General features: G+C 41.6%; 1 protein-coding gene across 3 annotated transcripts in view; it reads right to left on the reverse strand.

Annotated features, from left to right (window-relative positions):
• ZZEF1 (zinc finger ZZ-type and EF-hand domain containing 1) overlaps positions 1 to 22,578 on the reverse strand; it is a 118,673-nt gene that overhangs the window by 18,880 nt on the left and 77,215 nt on the right. Inside the window, exons 37-45 of one of the 3 annotated variants that reach the window (XM_036269907.1) lie at positions 22,031 to 22,203; positions 16,300 to 16,450; positions 12,896 to 13,035; positions 12,291 to 12,568; positions 11,307 to 11,481; positions 10,620 to 10,752; positions 5,198 to 5,397; positions 3,139 to 3,258; positions 654 to 845 (exon numbers count right to left, since the gene is read on the reverse strand). In XM_036269907.1, coding sequence (XP_036125800.1) covers positions 654 to 845; positions 3,139 to 3,258; positions 5,198 to 5,397; positions 10,620 to 10,752; positions 11,307 to 11,481; positions 12,291 to 12,568; positions 12,896 to 13,035; positions 16,300 to 16,450; positions 22,031 to 22,203 — 1,562 coding nt within the window. Of the gene's footprint in view, positions 1 to 653; positions 846 to 3,138; positions 3,259 to 5,191; positions 5,398 to 10,619; positions 10,753 to 11,306; positions 11,482 to 12,290; positions 12,572 to 12,895; positions 13,036 to 16,299; positions 16,451 to 22,030; positions 22,204 to 22,578 lie in introns of all 3 variants that reach the window. The other 2 variants (XM_036269906.1, XM_036269908.1) reach the window with 2 other exon arrangements.

The raw sequence follows: 22,578 nt of genomic DNA on the forward strand, positions 1-22,578 counted from the left end.
AAAATCTGCATTACTATTATAAATTCAAAGGAAAACATAAAACATAGAAATACCAAAAGAAATATATGTCAACAGAATACAATGATAATAGTCAATAATTATCAACAGTATTCATTGCTAGCTTCTCTGTAGCTGCCTCACACTTTTGTTGGACAACTGGCACATAAATCTAAGTATATTGTACTTTTTTTTATTTTTAAAAGACTGTACTTGTTTTTCTGACATCTATCCCATACTCTGTTTACTCTTCATATAGTTAGACCGAGTTCAAGCCCTCACCCATTTTCACATCCTTTTGGAGAAGAGTGGATTATCCAGGAAAAGTAAGACAGTATGTCTGAGAAACTATGAGGACGAACTATTATATGGGGATTTATGAATGTGTTTGGATATTACATGCAAGATTTTATAGGTATATTTGAATGTGTATTTTACAGGAGAAATGATCTACAGCTTTTGGGTCCATGAACAAAAAACATTATGAACTACTGTTGTAAGGGCCTTTCCATTCTTCTGGATCAGTTCTGCACAATACAGATCGAGTCTGCAGGAAGTGAATTCTCAGGACGTGGAGGCTAAAACATAGTCCAAGCCAAAGAGAATCCATTCCTTAAAGTTCCTTTCTCCGTCCACACCATGACCCAAGAACATACCAAGAAACATATTCTGGTGAGCTCATCCAGGCTTTCCAGAGGGTCTAGCTTTTTCTGCTCTGGCTCATTTGGGCTGCTGACGGACCGTTCTACTTCCTCCTCTTGGTCCCCTCGCTCTTCTAGCTCCAAGTCTTCATGCTCGACCAAAGTGTTGATTTCCTTTTTTGAGGAGTACAGCATGATGGACAAAATCTACACAGAAAGAAAATCAGGCAGGGCAGGAAAGTGAGTGTTTAGCGGATGAGAAGATTATCCAGATCCTTAGCCCTCAAAAGGCAGAAAATATTTGAACTAACTTTTTAAAAGATGTCAGAATTCATAAAAAGAATGTATAATTAGTAAAAAGACATAAAAACATGTTCAGTTGTACTTGTAATTAAATAAATGCTAATTAAAACTATAAGGGAACTTATGTTTATTAACTTTGCCACTGACAGTGCAAATTGATATCATGCATTTAGAATGAATTTTGGTGAATTGAGAAAATCTGACGGCCATTTTTCTAAGTTGTTAGTTTTCATAACCACTATTTTTTTTATTTTATTGACTTTAGAGAGAGAGAGAGAAAGGGAGATAAAAATATCAATGAGAGAGAACATCAACTGGTCACCTCCTGCATGCCTCTCACTGGGAATCGGGCCTATAACCTGGGCATGTGCCCTGACCAGGAATTGAACCGGTGACCTCTTGGTGCATGGGTCTATGCTCAACCACTGAACCACACTGTTCAGGTATAACCACTATTTTTAATGGTTGCATACAATATGTGAAGGTGGATTATTGTTTACATAAAGAGCTACCAAAATGTTCATAGTCTCTGACCTAGTAGTAAGTCATCTTTGAGGAATAGTGTAAAATATGCAAAAAGCTATATTCATGATATGGTCAATGAAGCATTAATAATGGCAAAAAACTGAAATTCACCTTCACATATCATATGCAGCCATTTAAAATGGTGATTATGGCCCGGCTGGTGTGGCTCTGTGGACTGAGAGTTGTCCCATGGACTGAAGTCCTGGTTAGATTCCGGGTCAGAGCACATGCCCAGGTTGTGGGCTAGATTTCCAGTAGGGGGCGTGCAGGAGGCAGCTAATAGATGTTTCTCTGTCACATCGATATTTCTATTTCTCTCTCCCTTTCTCTCTCTAAAAAAAAAAATCAATAAAACCTATTTAAAATAAAATGGTGGTTATGAAAACTAGCAATTTAGATACGGAGGTAAAAAACAGAATAAGGAAACACAAAATATTACTGGTAGCTGTGTTTGGGGAGTAAAATTTAGAGTTTTCTTTCCTTTGTATTTTTCAAATTTTGTGCAATGTGGTTCTATTATTTGAATAATTTAAAAAATTAATTAAAAATATTTCCTAAGCCCTGGCCGGTTTGGCTCAGCGGTTGGAGCGCCGGCCTGCGGTCCTGAGAGACCCGGGTTCGGTTCCCGCAAAGGGCATGTACCTCGGTTGCAGTTTGTCCCCGGCCCTGGTTGGGTCGTGTGGGTGGCAACCACTCGACGTGTCCCTTTTATGTCAATGTTTCTCTCTCTTTCTCTCCCTCCCACACTCTATCTGAACAAAAAATAGAAAAGGTGTCCTCGGGTGAGGATAAAAAAAAAAAAAAAAATTTCCTAAGAACAGGAGCTCAAATGCTCTCCAGGTTATCCACTAATATGTTTCAGCACAGTGGCAGCTGTGAGCTGTTTCTTCAAGTTCAGGCCTCTGTGGGACTGAGTGAGGCTGGCTGACCACCTCTCACAGAGCAGCAGCCTTTCCTGGACCTGAAGCTGACACTTGGTACAGAAGCTCCACAGGGAACCATAATAATTCTATTAAAAACAATCTAAGGCCTATGGGGAATATTAATAATATGAGAATTCTCAACTACCATCCTGTAAAAAATAAACAGAAATAAGGACAAATTTAGAAATCATCTTAGCTCAAAGGAACTTTAAAGGGAAATAACAATTAAAGGAACACTTTATTATCATGGTATAATGTTTCCATATAAAACACTTCTCTTTTGCTCTGGATGGTTTTTCTCAGTGGTTAGAGCGTCAGCCCATGGACCAGAGTCCCGGGTTCAGTTTCCGCTAAGGGCACGTACCTCTGTTGCAGTTTGTCCCCGGCCCTAGTTGGGCTCGTGAGGGTGGCGACCACTTAATTTGTCTCTCTCGCATTGATGTTTCTCTCTCTTCCCCCTTTCTCCCTCCTGCTCTATATGAAGATAAACGCAAAAATGTCCTCAGATGAGTATAAAAAAATCCCACTTCTCTTTCAATGTTCTTTGAACAAACATCAAATTCATGTTCCCTGATGTGAGGACCGGTGTCATATCCCTATCTTCAGAAGGGAAGACAAATACAAGACACAGTTTAACAACTGCACAGAGTGAGAGTACACAGGGAAGAATCAGCTACAACTGATGATTCTAACTTCCAGACCGGTATCTGCACCAGTTAGCAGGAGGAGGAGCCACCTTCATCCCTTACTTCCAGGTCCCGGAGGAGCCACGTTTTACTGAAGCCAGTCCCTTTGCTGCACTTTTTCACCAGAAGCTTCAGCAAATCAGTCTGAAGGAAGGTAGCATGAGTCTCTTCAAAATCCTGAGCCTGCCAAACAGAAAGAGAATGATATGTAACTGCTCAGAATGAACAAGCTAAGAGTCACTAGGGAGAAGGAAATCTCCTTCAGAGCCGTCTCAGCTAGTGGCCTAACTTCATCCTTAAGTGAAGAATCAGCAAAAAGGACAAAACTGAACCTTAGCCATATCTTATGTCTGTTTATTCACTCCAGTTCATTCACTCAACAAATATTCTGAAGCCTAGTGCATTCTATGTGCTAAGTCCTATGCTAAGAACTGAAGTTTTATGTCCCTCTCCTCCCTGTTACCTTCCAAAAGCTTCCAACTGCTCTTTAAACTAAAACCCAACTTCCTAGTCATGGCTGACAAGGTCCTACAAGCTCCCTGACTCCTTCTGTGGTCTCACTTGCCTCTTTTGCACTATCCTAAATCCCTGGAGGTGTTCTTTTTGCTCCCTGACAACCATGTCTGTTCTTGGAGTTTGCTACTCTCCCAGAACCAATGCTCTGCTCAGACTCCTTATCTATCACTTCAAATTTCACCTTCTCAGAAAGGTTTTTTTTTGACTCATGATAGTGTTCCTTGCAGGCTCTTTGTAGTCTCTCTTGCTGTTCAGACTGTAAGCTCCATGAGATCAGGGACCTTTTTTACAGTTCAAAACTACAGACTCAGTTCCATCTGGCACTTGGTGCTCGAAAACTTAAAGAATGAAGGATTCATAGACAGAAATGGTTTCTGCCCTCGGGGAGTTTATTTTTCCTTATCTACTATTAATGCAAACAACTAAAACCAAAGCAGATTGTGATAAATGCCATGACATCAACAAGCAGCAAATGTATAGGGTTAATCCTAAAACTACAATTCTCAAGGCTGGGCCAGAACTGAAATGCTATCTAGTCCGGTCTCCCTGTGGTGCTTTAATCTTTCCATGGTTTCCTTGCCAGTGCTGCCAAAGTCAAGGAACTCACAGACTTTGCAAATGAAATCCTTCTTTTATGGCTAGTTCTTTTGGGAAGGCCATACTAACGTGATCCCTTCCTCCCCATCCGCCCCCCTCAGAGAACAGAAGAATCATGTTCCCCATGAAATCAAGGCTTCTCATCTCCACACCAATTACTGCCCAGCTCTTTAACTTGTCTGTCTCCTCCCACCTCAACAAACCTACTGCTCAAAGATTCCACAGGATGCTAGTCCCTTTATTCTTCCCTTCACCTTATCCTATGATGAACCAGAAGAAGCTGTGCTGCAGAGAGAAGTAAGAAAACATTCAGTCCATTTTCCTTCTTATCTTCCAGGGCTATGTACCCATTAGGCAGCAGTACCGGGCTCCATAAAACAGTACTAAAAAACTAGAGAAAACCAACTATCAGGAAAATTGTTTCTTCTTTAAAGTTATCCTTGTGGCCCGGCTGGTGTTGCTCAGTGGATTGAGTGTTGTCCCATGGACTGAGATGTCCTAGTTCAATTCCCGGTCAGAGCACACGCCCGGGTTGTTGGGCTTGATCCCCAGTAGGGGGCATGCAGGGGGCAGCCGATGGATGTTTCTGTCTCTCTCTAAAAAAAATCATTAAAAAAAATATTAAAGTCCGGCCGGTGTAGCTCAGTGGTTGAGTGTTGACCCATGCACCAAGAGGTTGCTGGTTAGATTCTCGGTCAGGGCACATGCCCAGGTTGTGGGCACGATCCCCAGTCGGGGGCATGCAGGAGGCGGCCAATCGATGTTCTTTCTCCTCAATGTTTCTATCTCTCTCTCCCTCTCAGTTCTTCTCTCTCTAAAAGTCAATAAAGGAAAAAAAATAATAATAAAGTTATCCTTGTGCAAATCCCCAACCATTTCTAAAAATAATCCAAATCCTTTGGTTAAGCATCCATTGAAATTAAATGGCATTTTCTCCTGGTTGATGTCCTGCAGATGTTCAATCACAGCTAGCTAGATTCAATAGCAAATGGAAGAAGCTCACCATTACCTTTAGTGTTTTATATAACCCTTTGAGGGCCAGGGACAGGACCCACGTTGCTTCCACAGCCTCAGGACAATGGCTGTCCATGCTTGTCTGGAGAAGGTGACTAGCGATCAAGGCAAAGTGCTGGGAATATTGGCTCAACTGGGCCTGAGAATCACTGCATTCCTGTCCTCCTCCTTTCTGGACCAGCTGGTAATCCTTCACTGAAGGGTGGTGTCAGGCAGGAAAAGAAGACATCAAAAGTACAGTTAATGTTTTCTGCAGCTAAGTTTCTTCCCCAGTAATGTGCTTTACTGAAGCAAGAACTACAGCCCCCAAAATACAAATCTCCTGGCTTCAAACTTAGCCATTATATTTAAGGCCAGCTTGTAGGTGAGCACAAAAATGGCACTGGGCCACCTATGCACCAAGCAACTGAAAGAGGAAATTCACATTCCTACTACTGTGCACAAACAAGCTTTCTCCAAAGGAAGACAAAGGTTGTCAAAAAAAGTTCTTAAATATAGTACACATAAGAGACATCCGCGTCCAAGTGAGAGCTAAGAGGAATCGGATTTACTCTTCTGCCTTAAACAAAACACTGAAAATATATGAAACAATGGTTTGCAAACAGTGAACAGGTAGCACAGGACTACAATCCCTGAGAGAAGGGACATAAACCAGGTGAGCCCTCCAATAGCTGGCTATCAGGAGATAATTTCCAAGCTGCAGATCAGGTAGTGAAAATCCAAGCAAAGTCTAGAAGTTTCAATGAACTGAGGAGACAGAGGTCAGTATTCAGGGAAATCAAGGCAGCTAGAATTATGGGGCAGAATATCACAGAGAAGGGTGAAGGAGAAACGGGAGGGAGAGGGAGAAAAAGAGAAGAGGGGGATATGAATGGGAGACCTCTCTAGATATCCACAAGGGTACCTCGGGAGTCTTGGGCTGAGTACTGATCTGCACAAATGTGAGAGGAAACTATCTAGATAGGAAACAACTTGATTCTAAAAAAGGATTATAAAAAATCAATAGGCAAAACAATTCTTAGAACTCACACAGAGCTGGGAATGGTAAGAGAGGAAGAAATGTCCCAGTGGGTAGCAAAAAAGCTATTTGAAGACATGATCAAAATTTTTCCAGATTTGATGAAAACTATAAATCCATAGAGCCAGCAGTTCAATAAACTCCCAAGCCAAAGAAACATAAAGAAAGTCATGCCAAGACACACCATAATCAAAATGCTAAAAACCAGTGATTAAGAGAAACATTTTAAAAGCAATCAGAGGAAAAAGACACATTATGTCATAACTTGCCACCAAAAGGAATCCCCTCAGCTGTGATCTTTCCCTTTGGAGGAAAAGGAGAGGAGAAGACCCCAGCAGCTTTCACCACTAAGGACCCAAGCAGCCCTCATGGCTATCAGGGACACCCAAAGCTTTTGCCACTAAGAACTCCCTCAGTTTTTGCCTACTCTAAGCATAGCTGATGGATCTGCCCAGAATCCATGCCACCAAGCCCAATGCTGTGATACCAACCACAGCGGCCCTGGCCTAGCACATGAACACCCACACCCTTGATGATTAGGTATGAATAAAATGCACATTGATGGGATTCAAGCAAAGGTTTTAATACAGACTATACAAGATGGTACAGGCCAAATGGACCCCCTACTGACTCTCCAGGACGAAAGAGCCCCAAACAAGTCTGCTTTATTTATCCTGGTTTGGAGACATTTTGAAAGCCAAGATTCAAATATTATGAGAAATCTGACCTGCAATTGCTTTGTGCAATGGTTAAGGAGAGCAATCAAGATGAAGGCTGACAAGAAAACAAGGGTCCCTTGACTCAACCCCTAACTGAGGACCCAAAGACTTTGCACCAGAGTGGATAAAATGACCAGGAGTTGAAGAAGAGAAGTTTCTGGACTCCTTGACATAGGAACCCCATAAACTGTGGTACCAAAATCCATTGGTGAAGCCCTGTGTGTGGGCTACAATTAGATTGAGAGAACATAAAGGTTGCTCTCTCAATGAAAGGGTTGATGGGATTATGAATGTTGGAATGTTTAAACAGGCTTATGCAAGTAATTTGCATTTTCTTTACCTGAATGGTTTTGGGAATGGATATTCTGTTTGGCTGGGAACGCTTACCCTACCAAGTGTTGTAAAACTAAAACTGTTAATAAAATCAGAATAAAAACTTTAAAAAAAGACACATTGTGTTTATTATGAAGAGTAACAGAGAATGACAGCATACTTTGTGGCAGAAACTACGAAAGCCAGAAGAAAATGAATCATTATCTTTAAAGCATTCAAAGAAAAACTCTCAGTGAGCATGTTTGACTTAGCAAAATTATCTCAAAGATGAAGTCAAAATAATATTTCTTTGATTTGGTAGGGCAAACCAGACTTTCACAACAAGAAATATTAAGGGACATTTATCAGGCCAAAGAAAAATAATACCAGATGGAAATTTGAACAAACACAAAGGAATGTAGAGCACCAGGAATGGTAAACATGGGGCTAAACATAAAAAGCATTGTTTCTCATTTTTAAATCTCTTTTAAAATGTCTGACTTTTAGCCCTGGCCAGTTTGGCTCAGCAGTTGAGCATTGACCTGCGGACCAGAGAGTCCTGGGTTCAGTTCCCGCTAGGGGCACATACCACCAAAAAAAAAAAAAGTCTGACTTTTAAAAACAAAAGTAGCCTGGTGGGGTGACTCAGTGGTTGAGCATCGACTCATGCACCAAGAGGTCAGTGGTTTGATTCCTGGTCAGGGCACATGCCCAGGTTGTGGGCCCGATCCCCAGTAGAAAGCATGCAGGAGGTGGTCAATTGATGTTTTCTCTCATCAATGTTTCTATCTCTATCTCCCTCTCCCTACCTCTCTCTAAAAAAAATCAATAAAAACAAAAATAATGTATTGGTAGGCTTATGTCATGTAGAAGTAAAATTTGTGACAACGATAGCATAAAGGATAGAGGGATAAAAATATAAAATCTATGTTTCTTCACTATACATGAAGTGGTATAATATTATTTGAAGGCAAACTATGGTAAGTTAAGAGTATACATTATAAACCCCAATGCAACCACTAAAAAATTATTTGAAGGTAAACTATTGTGAACCCTAGAACAACCACTAAAAAAATAAAGTTATAGTTTATAAGCAAGAGTAGGGATAAAATAAAAATATTTTTTTATTTTTTATTTTTTATCTTCACCCGAGGACATTCTTGCATTTATCTTCAGATAGAGGGAAGGAAAAAGAGAGAGAGAGAAACACTGATGTGAGAAAGACACATTGAGTGGTTGCCACCCACATGACCCCAACCGGAACTGGGGAAAAACTGCAACTGAGGTACGTGCCTCTAGCAGGAACTCAACCTGGGATTCTCCAGTGTGTGGGCCAACGCTCTAACTGCTGAGCCAAACCGGCCAGGGCAAAATGAAAAAATTTTAAAAACAACTCAATTCAAAAGAAGGCAGAAGATGAGTGGAAAAAAGCACAAAGAACAGATGAGACCACTAATTTAAAAAGCAAGAAGAGAGTTAAACTCAACCATCTTGAAAACTGCTTTAAATGTAAATGGTCTAAACATCTTAATTAAAAGGCAGGGATTATCAGATTGGATTAAAAATGAAGACTACATTATGTGCTATTCACAGGAAGTCCACTTTAAATGTAGGCACAGGCAGGTTCCCACATCAAGGAGTCCAGAAACTTCTCTTCTTCAACTCCTGGTCATTTTATCCACTCTGGTGCAAAGTGTTTGGGTCCCCAGTTAGGGGTTCAGTCAAGGGACCCATGTCCTTTTGTTAGCCTTCATCTTGATTCCTCTCCTTAACTGTTACTCAAAAAAGTGAAAGGATGAAAAAAGCTATACCATGCAAATGTTAGTAAGAAAAAAAAGCTAGAGAGTCTACATAAATATTAAATTAGACAGCAGAATAAGGAATAATATCAAAGGTAAAAAGGAACATTTCATAATGAAATGAGAAATAGACCTACACATAATTATAGTTGGAAACCTCAACACATTCCTCTCTCAGTAACTGTTAGGACAGAATATCAGTAGGAACATGGAAGACTTGAACAACACTATCAATTGACTTGACCTAACTGCCATCTAAAGGATAATCTACCAAAACACAGTATATGCATATTCTTCAATGCATATGGAACCTTGTTCAGATTTAGACTAAAAAACAAATTATCTTTTTTTCTTTATTGATTTTTAGAGAGAGAAAGGAAGAGGGAGAGAGAGAAACATCAATGGAGAGAACACTGATTGGCCGCCTCCTGCATGCCCATCGCTGGGGATTGGGCCCACAACCCAGGCATGTGGCCTGACTGGAGATTGAACCGGTGACCTCTTGGTGAATTGGTGCATGGGTTGAGGTTCAACCACTGAGCCATACCAGCCAGGCACAAATAATAATCTTAATAGGATTGAAATCATGTTCGAAATATGTTATTTGATTAAAAGGGAATCAGACTTGAAATCAACAGCAGAAAGATTTTTGGAACATAACCCAAATACTTGAAAATCAAACAATAAACTTTTAAATTATACACAGAACATAGAAAAAAAAATCATAAGATAAATAGAAAATATTCTGACCTGAATGAAAAGATAATACAATTATGGATATAGTTAAAGCCATAGCTAGAGGGAAATTCATAGCATTAAAATGCTTCAATTAACAAAGACGAAAGGTCTCAAATCAGTGATTTAGACTTCCATTTTGAGAAACTAAAAAAAGAAAAAAGAACAAATGAAATACAAAGCCAGAAGAAATAAGAAAGTTAATAATGATAAGGATAGAAATCAATGAAATAGAAAACAGAGAAATAATAGAGAAAAATCAATGAAACAAAAAGCTGGTCCTTTGAAATGATCAAATAAATTGATAAATCTCTGGTTAGACAGTCTAGGAAACAAAAAAGAGAATATACAAATTACCCAAAACAGGAATGAGAGAAGGAAGGTTTAGAGAAATTAAAGACCTAAATTTTTTTATAAGAAATTAAAGACCTAAATTTATTTCCTAAATTTACAGAAAAATATACCATGCTCATGAGTCAAAGACTTAATATTGTTAAGATGTCAGTTCTCCCCAAATGGATCTATAGAGTCAATGCAATGGCAATTAAAACCCCAGCAGATTCTTTAACAGAAACTGACAACTGATTCCAAAACTTATACAGAAAGGTATAAACTTATACAGAAGGAATTAGAAGAGCCAAAGCAATTCTGAAAAAGAGTACAAAGTTGGAGGACCTGATTTCAGTATAAATCTACAATAGTCAAGATACTGTGGTTTTCGAATAAGGACAGATATATAGATTACTGGAACATAATAAAATATATAAACAGACATACATATGGGTCAATTAATTTTCAATAAAGGTGTCAAAAAGAACTAATTATGTTTGGAACCTGTTTTCCTTTTCCGGGTTTTGACGTCAACAATCACAGCCCTGTTTTTCTCAGTAAAGTGCTTCAAGATGATCACATTATGTGGCTCATTGGCATTATCCACATAAACACAGCGGGACCCCACACAGAGAACCTAGAACATGAAAGAGAGAGACAGAAAAAGCAACTCAACAGCACATAAAGACAGGAAAGAATACTTGATTAGACACAAGCCCAGTCACTTTTGCTTGTGCCCCTGACTTCAACAAGCACTCAAGGATAGGGTTATTCTCATCTCTATGTCCAGAGCCTGACATAGGCCTGGCACAAAACTGGTTTAAGTGCTTGCTAGATGAGGAAGCCATGATTTCACAGTCCTCTCTGTCCTAACCAGTTGAGAGATACGAAGATTAGAAATGAGATCAGGATGAATGCCAAAGTGAAAAACAATTGTACTTTGAAGTGCTTTGTAATTTTCTATATTAGTTATTATTATTCAAAGCCAGTTACTAGCTAACAAAACTAATCAAATGACCCAACTGTTGAAATGTAAGTTAAATAAATCATCTCATAATCTTGAAACTACATCAATATTATACAAGAAAATTATATAACAGGGGGGAAAAGATCCAAAGATATATGCTATAGAGACTTTTGATGTGTGTGCTGAAGATCAAAAGAGGTGGCCAGGCCTTCAGAGTGGTGTACCTGGGGGAAGCCGACCAGCACTAGCAGGGTGAAGATGTTGGTGTGCTTCAGCTGGAAAGGCAACTGCTTGATGCAGTGGTCTGTGAAGGTGGCAATGACGTCACGCCACAATGGGGCACTGTTGAGTGACCGCAGGATCTCTGCCATGGAGCACGCCCAGTCCAAACCCACCCGGCTGGAAGGCAAGAGCTCCATTAGGTGGCAGTGCACAGGCTCCAAATTCAATTCAGCAAAGCTCGCTACATTCCAAGGCAGACCCAGAAGCATGCCAAAGAACCATTCATTAATTAGTTTAAAAACTACAAGAATGATGCTTTTCATACAATAGTAAGAGGGGAAAAAATCAAGATGTTACTTACATATTCAGTCTATAGCCATGTTTAAAAAAATCTCTATAAAAACTTAATACGTGTGTGCGCTTGTACACATTCATGACAGAAAAAAAGCTTGAAAGGAAACATTTGTTTTTATTTCTTTTTTGTTTTTGGAAGAAAATAATTAAAACAGCATCAGATGCATTAATATGATGTGAGCTAGGGTGATTTTTTTTTTTTTTTTTGGTACGTGCCCTTAGTGGGAAACGAACCTGGGACACTCTGGTCCTCAGGCTGACGCTCCAACTGCTGAGCCAAACCGGCCAGGGCGAGCCAGGGTGATTTTTATTGTTCATTTCTGTTTTACAAATTTGGTACTGTGTACAATGAAAAGAGATCTATTTTCTTCAACCTCAAAGCCTACACTTAACTGCTCTCAGGAAAAAACAAACCAGAGAGTTGAATCAGCAGACAGTGCCCAGACTGCACAGCTGTTTTTATGTGGGTTTTGAGCACAGTTTCATGTCTGTTGACAGCATTCCTAATAAAACTATTCTGTTCTCACAAAGATTCCCAGACAACAGCACTGAAGCCCACTGAAATTAATCAATAACCAGACCACTGACTTAAAGAAATGAACACCAAGATGGAGTAGAATGGGGGTAGCTACCTGTCCAGACACACAGCTCCCAGGCTAAAGAGTAGGTGGGTGGTCTTCCAGCCTTCTGGCACAATGGAATTGTCCCCTGCAGCAAACAGGTTATGCTTGGCTGACAGGACCTTGATCACTGCGGCATCTACCTCTGATGGTAAAAGGCGGATGATTAACTGGCCAAGAAGACCCAGGGTGAGGTGATAGGTTTCATTCAGGTGGCCTGCATTTGAGATGACAACCTGAAACATGAGTGGCAGGACGTGCTCCAGGTCTATCAGGGGGACTGTGGGATCCTGCTAAAAGAGGGAGAAAAATCTGTTCAATACAAAATCCATGTAAGAACACCAACTAGAGACTCCATTCTCTTCATGTTTTACTTACTACTGGCCTAGTGCCAAAGAATTATGCAATGTCTTTAATAAATGGCTTATGTACAATCAATTATAAAATATATTCTCAGGAATCATCTTACAATCCTACTTCTAATTTATAACCCTACCCTCAGGGACACACAGATGACTGCTATAACAGCTGATTTCAGTATATGGCTTACAAAAAAATTTTTTTTCTATGCATAACACCACTGCTCTATTAAAAAGAAAATACCATTTGTTTCTTACCCATTTTAAGGGAGGTAACATGGCTGCTAGTAATCCCAAAATCCTCTTCTGGGAACACTCAGCAAACACCTGCTCAGGGCTTGGAGTAACTGCCTTTTCCTCAACGGGCTTCTGAGACAACACTTCTGAATTTTCAGCATCTGAGTTGTAAAATATCAAACTTTCAGATTTTGCCAGCTTCTATATATGTACAAAGAGGCAAGTAAATCACTGCACTGCCCCTATGCCGCTATAGAACAAAGCTGGGACTTTACAAACCAATTGCTGAACACATACATCTTGCTTAAGGAGGCCTACCCCATCACCATATTCAACGTAGAGCACGCCCACCCTTCTCTCTCCCATCTCCTCTGTAACCCTTATTCTCCCGAACTGGCCCTTTTGTGCTCACAGTACTTAACTACCTTTTAACATACCATGCCATTACTATTTCTATTTATTATGCACTGTCTGTCTTCCCTTCTGTTTTGTTTTATTTATTATTTTTTTATTTTTTAAGAGAGGAAGGGAGAGGGAGAAATAGAAACATTGATGTGAGAGAGAAACATTGATCGGCTGCCTTCTGCACGCCCCCTACTGGGGATCAAGCCTGCAACCCAGGTGTGTGCTCTTACCAGGAATCAAACCAGTGACCTCTTGGTGTATGGGACAATCAATCAATCCACTGAGCCATGGCTTAGGTTTTTTTTAAAGTGATGCATCACAAGCACTTGGAAATGTTTCTGAAGCATGGCAGGTACCAATCAATATTTGATGAATGAAAAAACTATGCAAACTAGGATGCTGCTCCTCAGTGGAATCAGACCAAAGTGGACTTGGATGACCTGGACTGACATGGAGTGTCAGGCTGTTTTCTGGAACTCAGAATTATACACACTGCAGAGATGAGTGTCAGCCTCTTCTGAAAGCTGGCCCTCACCCCTGCCTCCACCACAGAGCAGACACATGGGAAAGATCCTGCCTCCCAAGGCTGCCCTGAGGAGGAGGCTGAGTCTCTTCAGCCCACAGCACCTCCATCTCCCAGCTCATCAATCCTCCAACAGAGCTCTGACCTTGCTGTTGCTGTCCCCAGGCAGGCATCTGAGGCCTCCATAGCAGAGCACCTCTCCAGTTCACCATCCAGGGCTTCACTCCATCCCTGCACACCTGCTGAGGGACTTCTCCCTGTATTTGTCTGGGGGTTTTCCACTCCCAGACCTTTGCTCACATTGTTCTTTCTGCCCTAAATGCCCTTCCTCACAGCAGATCCTAGCACTTACAGGGTCCCAGGCAGCCCTTCCTTTAAAAGCTTTATGTGAATACAACCCGTTCTAGTTAGATACCAGTCACTGTTAATACCACTTACCCCTCTCTGCTAAACAGAATCCCATTCCACCTCAAATTACAGATACCTGCACCTCTACATTAAACCCTCCTAGACTACTCTTCATGAGAGCAGGAATTATGTGTCTACCTGTCTGATTTGGTCCCTGTTTCATCCCCAGGGTCTAGCACAATGCATGGCACATAGAAGGCACTCAGTAAATTAGGAAATAAACAGGGTAGGAAAGCAGTAAAGGTGAAGGAAAGATGGCTTTCGAAGTATTATCAGTACCTTCTGATACAGAACTTAGAAACCATATACCCTTGGTTTACTGGCCAATTTTAACTCATGTAACCTATATCTTAGGGATGATGTGCATTTTAAGATAAAAGAGCTCAAAGGGACCTGACTGGTTTGGCTCAGCGGTTAGAGTGTCAGCCCATGGACTGAAGGGTCGTGGGTTCGGTTCCTAGTCAAAGGTACCTACTTGGGTTGCATGTTTGATCCATGGCCCCAGATGAGGTTGTATGGGAGGCATACAACCGCTGAGCCAAACCGGCCTTTTTTTTGTTTGCAAAGCTCATTATTTCACCTTCAATTCTGAAGGATAGCCTTGATGGGTAGAGTAGTCTTGGATTCAATCCCTTGCTTTTCATTACTCCCTTCTGACCTGAAGTGTTTCTACTGAGAAATCAGCTGACAGTCTAACGAGAGTTCCCTTGTAGCTAACTTTTTGTCTGTCTCTTGCTGCTTTTAAGACTCTTTCTTTAGCCCTGGCCAGTTTGGTTCAGCGGTTAGAGCGTTGGCCTGCGGTCTGGAGAGACCCGGGTTCAGTTCCCACTAAGGGCATGTACCTCGGTTGCAGTTTGTCCCCAGCCCTGGTTGGGTCGTGTGGGTGGCAGCCACTCGATGTGTCCCTTTCATGTCGATGTTTTTCTCTCTCTCTCTCTGAACAAAGTATCAAAAAAAAAAAAAAAAAAGCAAAAAATGTCCTCGGGTGAGGACTGAAAAAAAAAAGACTCTTTCTTTGTCTTTAATGTTTGTCATTTTAACTATGATGTGTCTAGGTGTGGGTCTTTTTGGGTTCATCTTGACTGGGACTCTGTGTTTCCTGAACTTGTGTGACTTTTCCCCTTACCATGTTAGGAAAGTTTTCTGTCATTATTTCTTCAAACAGGCTCCCTATTTCTTGCTCAGATTCTTCTCTTTCTTGGTCCCTATTATGCGGATGTTATTTCATTTCATATTGTCCCAAAGCTCCCTAAAACTATCCTTATGCTTTTTATTATTATTTTTTTAAATAATTGCAGCTCTGATTGGGTGTTTTTTTCTACAATGACATCTAATTCACTGATTTAGTCCTCAGCTTCTTCTAATCTACTGTTGATTCTTTTCAGAGTTATACTTTATTTCAGCTATGTCATTCTTCATTTCTGATTGATTCTTATGCATGGTTTCTACATCTTTTTTCACGCTTATGAAGTTCCCACTAAGTTCGCTATGGTTCTCATTAAGTTGCTGTAGTTCTCACTAAGTTGTTTGAGCATCCTTATAACCATTACTTTGAACTTTATATCTGATAAATTGCTTGTCTCCATTTCATTTAGTTCCTTTTCTGGTGATTCCTCTTTTTCTTTCATTTGGAGGCTGTTTCTTTGTCTTCTCATTTTAGTGGGTCTGATTTTCCGGGGTGCCAAGTTAGGCATGCTGGGTTTTGTCAGCAGGTTTGTTCATCCGAAAGCATCAGCTTGTGTCAAGTGGCAGCAGCCGGTCCAGAGTTCCAGGGGCATTGGGTTGTGCCAGGTCGCAGTGGTGGGTCCAGTCTTCTGGGGGATGCTGGGTTGTGGCAGCAAGGCCATGTGTGCCAGGACGCAGAGCAAGGTCTGGTCATCTGGGGGCATCCATGCATGCCAGGTAGCAGTGACTAGATCAAATGCTCTAGGTTGCGGGGGCAGGTGCTCCTGGTTGCGGTGGCAGGACCAGTCATTCAGGGGCACCAAGTCCAGGACAAAGATTTCCACCCTGGTGGTCCCCTCAAGACCTGGAATGTGCTGGAAGGACTGGTATACAACCCCTCCTGTGCCAGTCAAATAGTCTTTACCTGAAAGTTCAGTAGGTGTGGTAGCATCTGCAGGCAAGTCTGAAATTTGAGTCTTGCATGAAGGATCCTTCATTAATGACCCACTTTCATCTGCCTTATTTCTCTGCTTGCAATCCAAAGGTATGACTTCCTTATGAACACCACTCATTCCCTAAAATCAAAATGGTGAGCATAAAAGAGTTAAGGTTTCTTATCATGAAAGTTTAGTCATTAACATAATACAATTTTTAAAATCATTGCCCAGTCTTCAGAGACTAAAATACTTCTGAATTCCATAAGAAAATGTCCTTTATTTCTAATGATAAATCTATACTCTAAGACAGTAATCACTAGATCACATCCCAACATACATCTTCCCAATGCCTCATAGTTGAAGCCTGCAGTCACTTAAGCAGTGGCTCTATTAAAACCTCTAATTAATTCTATTCACCTTTCAGAAGCCAAGTATGGAAAGTTCTTCTCTTGGAAAAAAGGAAAAAACAAAAATGTGCATTCCTTCTAGCACACTGAATTGACTTACTTTTGAGAATTCCATTTTGACAAGAGGACTTATTTAAGGGGCCCTCAGAGGAGCTGTGAGGGTTTTCTGGACTCAGGAGTCTGGCAGTGAGATGCCCAGCTTGGTAGGGTAATAGCCCTCAGCCTGAATTTCTTCAGGAGTCACTCAGCATAATCCCAAAACCACCTGCATCCTTGGCCCCTCGGGGTGCTTTTCTCTTTTGTCACACAGGTTTATACATGGAAAGTAGGTCACAAACGAAGCCTTCTGTCTGTGGTGAAGGCACATCAGCTCCAAGAGGTCTGGGAAGATCAGGATGCTTCGAATCTAAAGGTGGAGTTTTACACAACACCAAACCCTTAAGAGAAGATCTTGACATCTCCCAGTGGCAGCTGCTTATCATCCCCTCTCTGAATACTATAATCTCAACATCAACTCTACCCTCAATCCTCTCCTAAGAAAAAAATGATTATAAGATTGCCTGAGGAGGGGACTGAGACTTGGAGACCCACTTGCCTTGTTAAAAATGTCTCCTCTGAGCCCTGGCCAGTTTGGCTCAGCGGTTAGAGCATCAGCCCATAGACTAAAGAGTTGTGGGTTCAATTCTGGTCAAGGGCACGTACCTCAGTTGTGGTTTGTCACCAGCCCTGGTCGGAGTTGTGCAGGAGGCAACCAGTTGATGTGCCTCTCTCACATCAATGTTTCTCTCTCTCCCCCTCCCTCCCACTTGGTCTGAAGATAAGTAAAAAAATATCCCCTTAGGTAAGGATTAAAAAAAAATGTCCCCTCTGAAAGAATATCCAACACCATACTCTCTGTACCATGTGGCCCTTTGTGAAAACAATATAATTCCAAAGTTCTGGCTAATCATTTCATTCTTGACCTTCTTTCCTGTTATCACAGGACTACTGAAGTTACAGACAAGTGGCACCCAAGGGGGTCTCATTACTGGACTGAGGCCCTTGTAGATAAAATCTTCTGGCTGATCCCATTCAGAGGTTGGTTTCTTGGTTGTTTAAAACAAAAAGTATTTCTAGTCACTGAAGGGAGGAAAGGAGGGAAGATACCCTTAATAGGGCCTAGAATTGGCTAGAAACACATGAGAGTTTAAACAAGTGATTTGTACTCAGGACCCAAATGGGATATGGTCCTTAGGGGCCATAGTAGTGGGGACATTCAGATTCTGTTGTGGGGAAAGTGCTGGAAACTGCAGCTTTTAAGAGACTGCATCAGAGGGTGGATACCCTGGGTGAACCCAGATGCTGATGGGTAGGAGACCCTATGGTGGGGACACCTCAGGAAAAATATAATGCCCTGAGAACTCCTTAAAAAAACGCTGATCCAGTCTCTAGGTAGGGAAGGTCTAAGATAAGCCTGAAACATCTTTTTGTATCAAAAATTAAAATCAAAGAATAATGGAGACATCAAAAGGACACAAAAACCAGCTGGAAGAAGATTCCGCTGGCCAAAAATGGGATAATTTCAGCATCAAAATAAATAATGAAAAGTAACAGACTTTAATTCATTGAATAAAAAAATTCACCAAGTCCACTCTGACAAAAACAATGAATAGGTAGATAAATGGGGAACACAATGCTCATGGGTAGCATATATGATGCTGGGAGCTCACAAGAAGGTACAATCATTTCCAGGATCAAAGGTGAAGACTGCTGATTTATCCTATCTCTGTTGATCATGTTCTATATCCTCTCTGTCCCACCATAATCTGTGGGTAGTTAAAATGCTGCCTAGAGAGAGGGTTTTGTGATAAAAAAGGTTGACACCTGAGAGACAGGCTGGAAAATTATGTCACCTGTCTTGCGCTGGCTCTCTGGCTGAATGAAGCTAACAGAACTTCCAAGTCTTTGCCAGCCTTCTTTGCTTTTGTCTTCCTCTAAATGATAGTGGGTTCTGAGTGAGCTATAGACACCAAGTGGGGGATACTGAACTAGTTAATATGAGGGACAGACAACAGAAGCATTGGCACTTCCAGAGACAAAGTCAGGAGCGTTCACAGTGTCAAAGCCAGCTTTGGAGGCAGTATCACAGTAGCTATAGGCTATGCTCTCTCACTAAACAATCTTTAATGTCATGATCACAGGTGACACCTGGATCCAGGAAGGCTTTTCTTCTACTTATACAAGTATATGGAAACAGTGTCTAGTTGGTAAACAGTAAGCACTAGTGTCACCTATTTGTTGACTGAATATAAAAATAGCTTCACAGGCAGGTAAGAGTAGTAGTTAGCATTGATATGGAACTACTTAAACACAGTTTTAATGTATATAAGTCCTCACAATCATATCGAATAGATATTATTATCACCCTGTTTTACAGATAAGAAAACTGAAGTGGCCCTGGCCAGTTTGGCACAGAGGTTAGAGCATCGGCCTGCAGAATGAAGGCTCGTGGGTTTGATTGCCAGTCAAGGGCACATACCTGGGTTGCAGGTTTGATGCCTTGCCCTGGTGGGGGTCATGTGGGAGGCAACCAATCAATGTGTCTTTCACCTTGATGTTTCTCTCTCTCTCTCTCTCTCTCTCCCTTCCACTCTATCTAAAGAGCAATGAAAAAATATCCACAAGTAAGGATTAAAAAAAAACCTGAAGTGAAGAGACTGTGTTAATGTGCCCAAGGTTTGACAGAGCAGAGATCAGAACCCAGATAAATCTGGGCCAAGACCGTACCCTTAACCTCTCTGTTCTGCCCCTTGTATAAATGGCTCTCTCTGAGTTTGACCTGTAATTCAGCATAGTAAAGAATCATTACTACCCGGCTGATGTGGTTCAGTGGTTGGTTGAGTGTCGACCCATGCACCAAGAGGTCACCAGTTCAATTCCCAGTCAGGGCACATGCCCAGGTTGTGGGCCCAATCCCCAGTAGGAGATATGCAGCAGGTGGCCAATCAATGTTCTCACTCATCAATGTTTCCATCTCTCTCCCCCTCTCCCTTCCTCTCTCTCTAAAAATCAATAAAGAAAGAGGACTTCTGGTCAAGATGGCGAAGTAGATAAACGCAGTATCGCGTCCTCCCACAACCACATCAAAGTTAAGACTAAACTACAGAACAAACATCATTCAAAACTGCCTGAAATCAAGCTGAATGGAAGTCCTACAACTATGGAATTAAAGCAGTAGCCACATCCAGACTGGTAGGAGGGGCGGAGGCGCGAGGGGCGGCGGCACGACAGGCTGGTCTCATACCCAAGTGTGGCGGATAAAAATCAGGAGGATACCTCGGCTGGGAAGGTCCTCCCTGAGGACTGAGGGTCCCCGTCACACACCAGGTGCCCCGCTCAGGGTTCCAGTGCCAGGAAGAGAAGTCCCCATAACTTCTGGCTGGAAAAACCAGCGGGAACTGAGGCTCAGGGAAGCTGAAGCGGCTGGAGCCCCAGGCAGCTCCCTAAAGGACCCGCGCACAGACTTATCGGACTCTCTCCCACTAAGCTTGGAGGGGAGGCAGCTTGAGGGGCACCAGAGACATACAGGGAAGAACTGAGCTGTTTGGCACTGGAGCGAGGGCTGGAGAAGAGGCTTTCTCTGGGACAGACATGCTGTCAGAGGCCTTTGTTCCTTTGGTGAGCCCTTCCCTGGGGCGGCAGACAGTCGCCATATCTGGGACTCCAGCAACCTGGCTCACACTGGTAGCCCCGCCCTGGTGATTCCCTGAGGCCCCGCCCCACCCCACCCAACTTTCAGGCCCACCCAAGCTGTTGCCACTTGCTTAACCATAGGATTAGCCTGTCTTGGATCCTGCTTCAGGTTTTCCCTAAATTCTTTCAAACGAGCAGCATCTGGTCTCAGCGAGCCCCATACCTCTCATTAAGTAATACACTGAAACTAACACAGGGAGGCAGCCAAAATGAGGAGACAAAGAAACAGGTCCCAAATGAAGGAACAGAACAAACCCCCAATAAAAGAGCTAAGCGAAATGGAGATAAGCAACCTAACAGATACTGCGTTCAAAATACTGCTTATAAGGATGCTCAATGAACTTAGTGAGAACCTCAGTAAACTTAGGGAGGGCCTCAAGAGCATAAAAAAGGACCAGTCAGAAATCATGGATACACAGTTAGAATTGAAGGAGGCATTAACTGAAATAAAGAATAATTTACACAGCTTCAATAATAGAGTATGTAAATCCAAGGAGCAAACCATCGATTTGGAATATAAGGAAGCAGAAAATGCCCAATCAGAACAGCAAAAAGAAAAAAGAATCCAAAAAAATGAGGAGAGTGTAAGGAGCCTCTGGGACAACTTCAAGCGTGCCAACATTCGCATCTTGGGGGTGCCAGAAGGAGAAGAGCGAGAACAAGAAATTGAAAACCTGTTTGAAACAATAATGGCAGAAAACTTTCCTAACTTGGTGAAGGAAACAGACATACAAGTCCAGGAAGCACAGAGAGTCCCAAACAAGATGAACCCCAAGAGGTCCACACCAAGACACATCATCATCAACATGCAAAAGGTTCAAGACAAAGAGAGAATCTTAAAAGCAGCAAGAGAAAGGCAGCTAGTTACCTACAAGGGAGTTCCCATTAGGCTGTCAGCTGATTTCTCAAAAGAAACTTTGCAGGCCAGAAGGGAGTGGCAAGAAATATTCAGAGTGATGAAAACAAGAGCCTACAACCAAGATTACTCTATCCTGCAAAGCTGTCATTTAGAATCGATGGCCATATAAAAACTTTCCCAGACAAGAAAAAGTTAAAGGAGTTCGTCACCACCAAACCGTTATTATATGAAATGATGAAGGGTCTTTTTGAAGAAAAAGATAAAATATATGAACAAACAAAATGGCAATGAATACATATCTATCAACAATGGAATCTACAAACAAAATGAACAGGTAGAACAGAAACATTCTCATAGATACAGAGAACATTTTGTTGGTTGCCAGCTGGGAGGGGGGTTGGGAGAATGGGTGAAAAAGGTGAATAGATTAAGAAGTACAAATTCATTGCTAGACTGATAAACCTCAAAGGGAAAGGGGTTGGGGGGGGGGGGGCTGGGAAGAAATAAACCAAAGAACTTATATGCATAACCAATGGACACAGACAATAGTGTGGGAAAAGGTGAGAGGGGGGCGGGAGTGGGGAGGAGGGGGTCAATGGGGGAAAAATGTGGAACATCTGTAATACATTTTACATCCAACAATAAAGATTTAAAAAAACAAAAATAAAAATAAAAATCAATAAAGAAAGAAAAAAAATTTTAAAAAAAATCATTACTTACATTGCAGTGTACAAAAGGGCCTGAATCTGATGGCTCCTCAGCAACCTGAGGAACTTGCTTCTTCAGCTGCTCCTCTGCTGTTTGGGTGGGCACAGTGACTGGTGAAGCCTGATTTCCTCCAGGAGCAGAGTTACCATCTGGCAATACACCAAGGAGAGCTAAAGCTTTAAGACCTGCATGGGAAACAAATGAGAGAATGGTCAAAAGTTTTATTAAAAGGGTGATTTCCTACAAATGCCATAAATCACTTTGCTACTTTATGGAAATAAATGACTGAATTGTCTCTACAAACCAAACCAAGAAGTGCTCGAATACAAACCTCCCTGGCTATCCACATCTATTCAGCTCCTGATTTCAGAGATCAGAAGTCTGGATAGTGAGGGGTACCTGTATTTTATTAATAACAGAAGACAAAAGATACAATAGGATTGTCTATTTAGAAAATTATGCATAAACAGTAATATTTCATAGTAGCCCCACACAACTAGATTTCTAAATTCCTATTGACAGACAGCAAAATGGGTCTGAAGCACTGAGACTGCCCACCT

Source organism: Molossus molossus, unplaced genomic scaffold (genome assembly GCF_014108415.1).
Source record: "Molossus molossus isolate mMolMol1 unplaced genomic scaffold, mMolMol1.p scaffold_m16_p_19, whole genome shotgun sequence".
In the NCBI taxonomy this organism is placed as follows: Eukaryota; Metazoa; Chordata; class Mammalia; order Chiroptera; family Molossidae; genus Molossus; species Molossus molossus.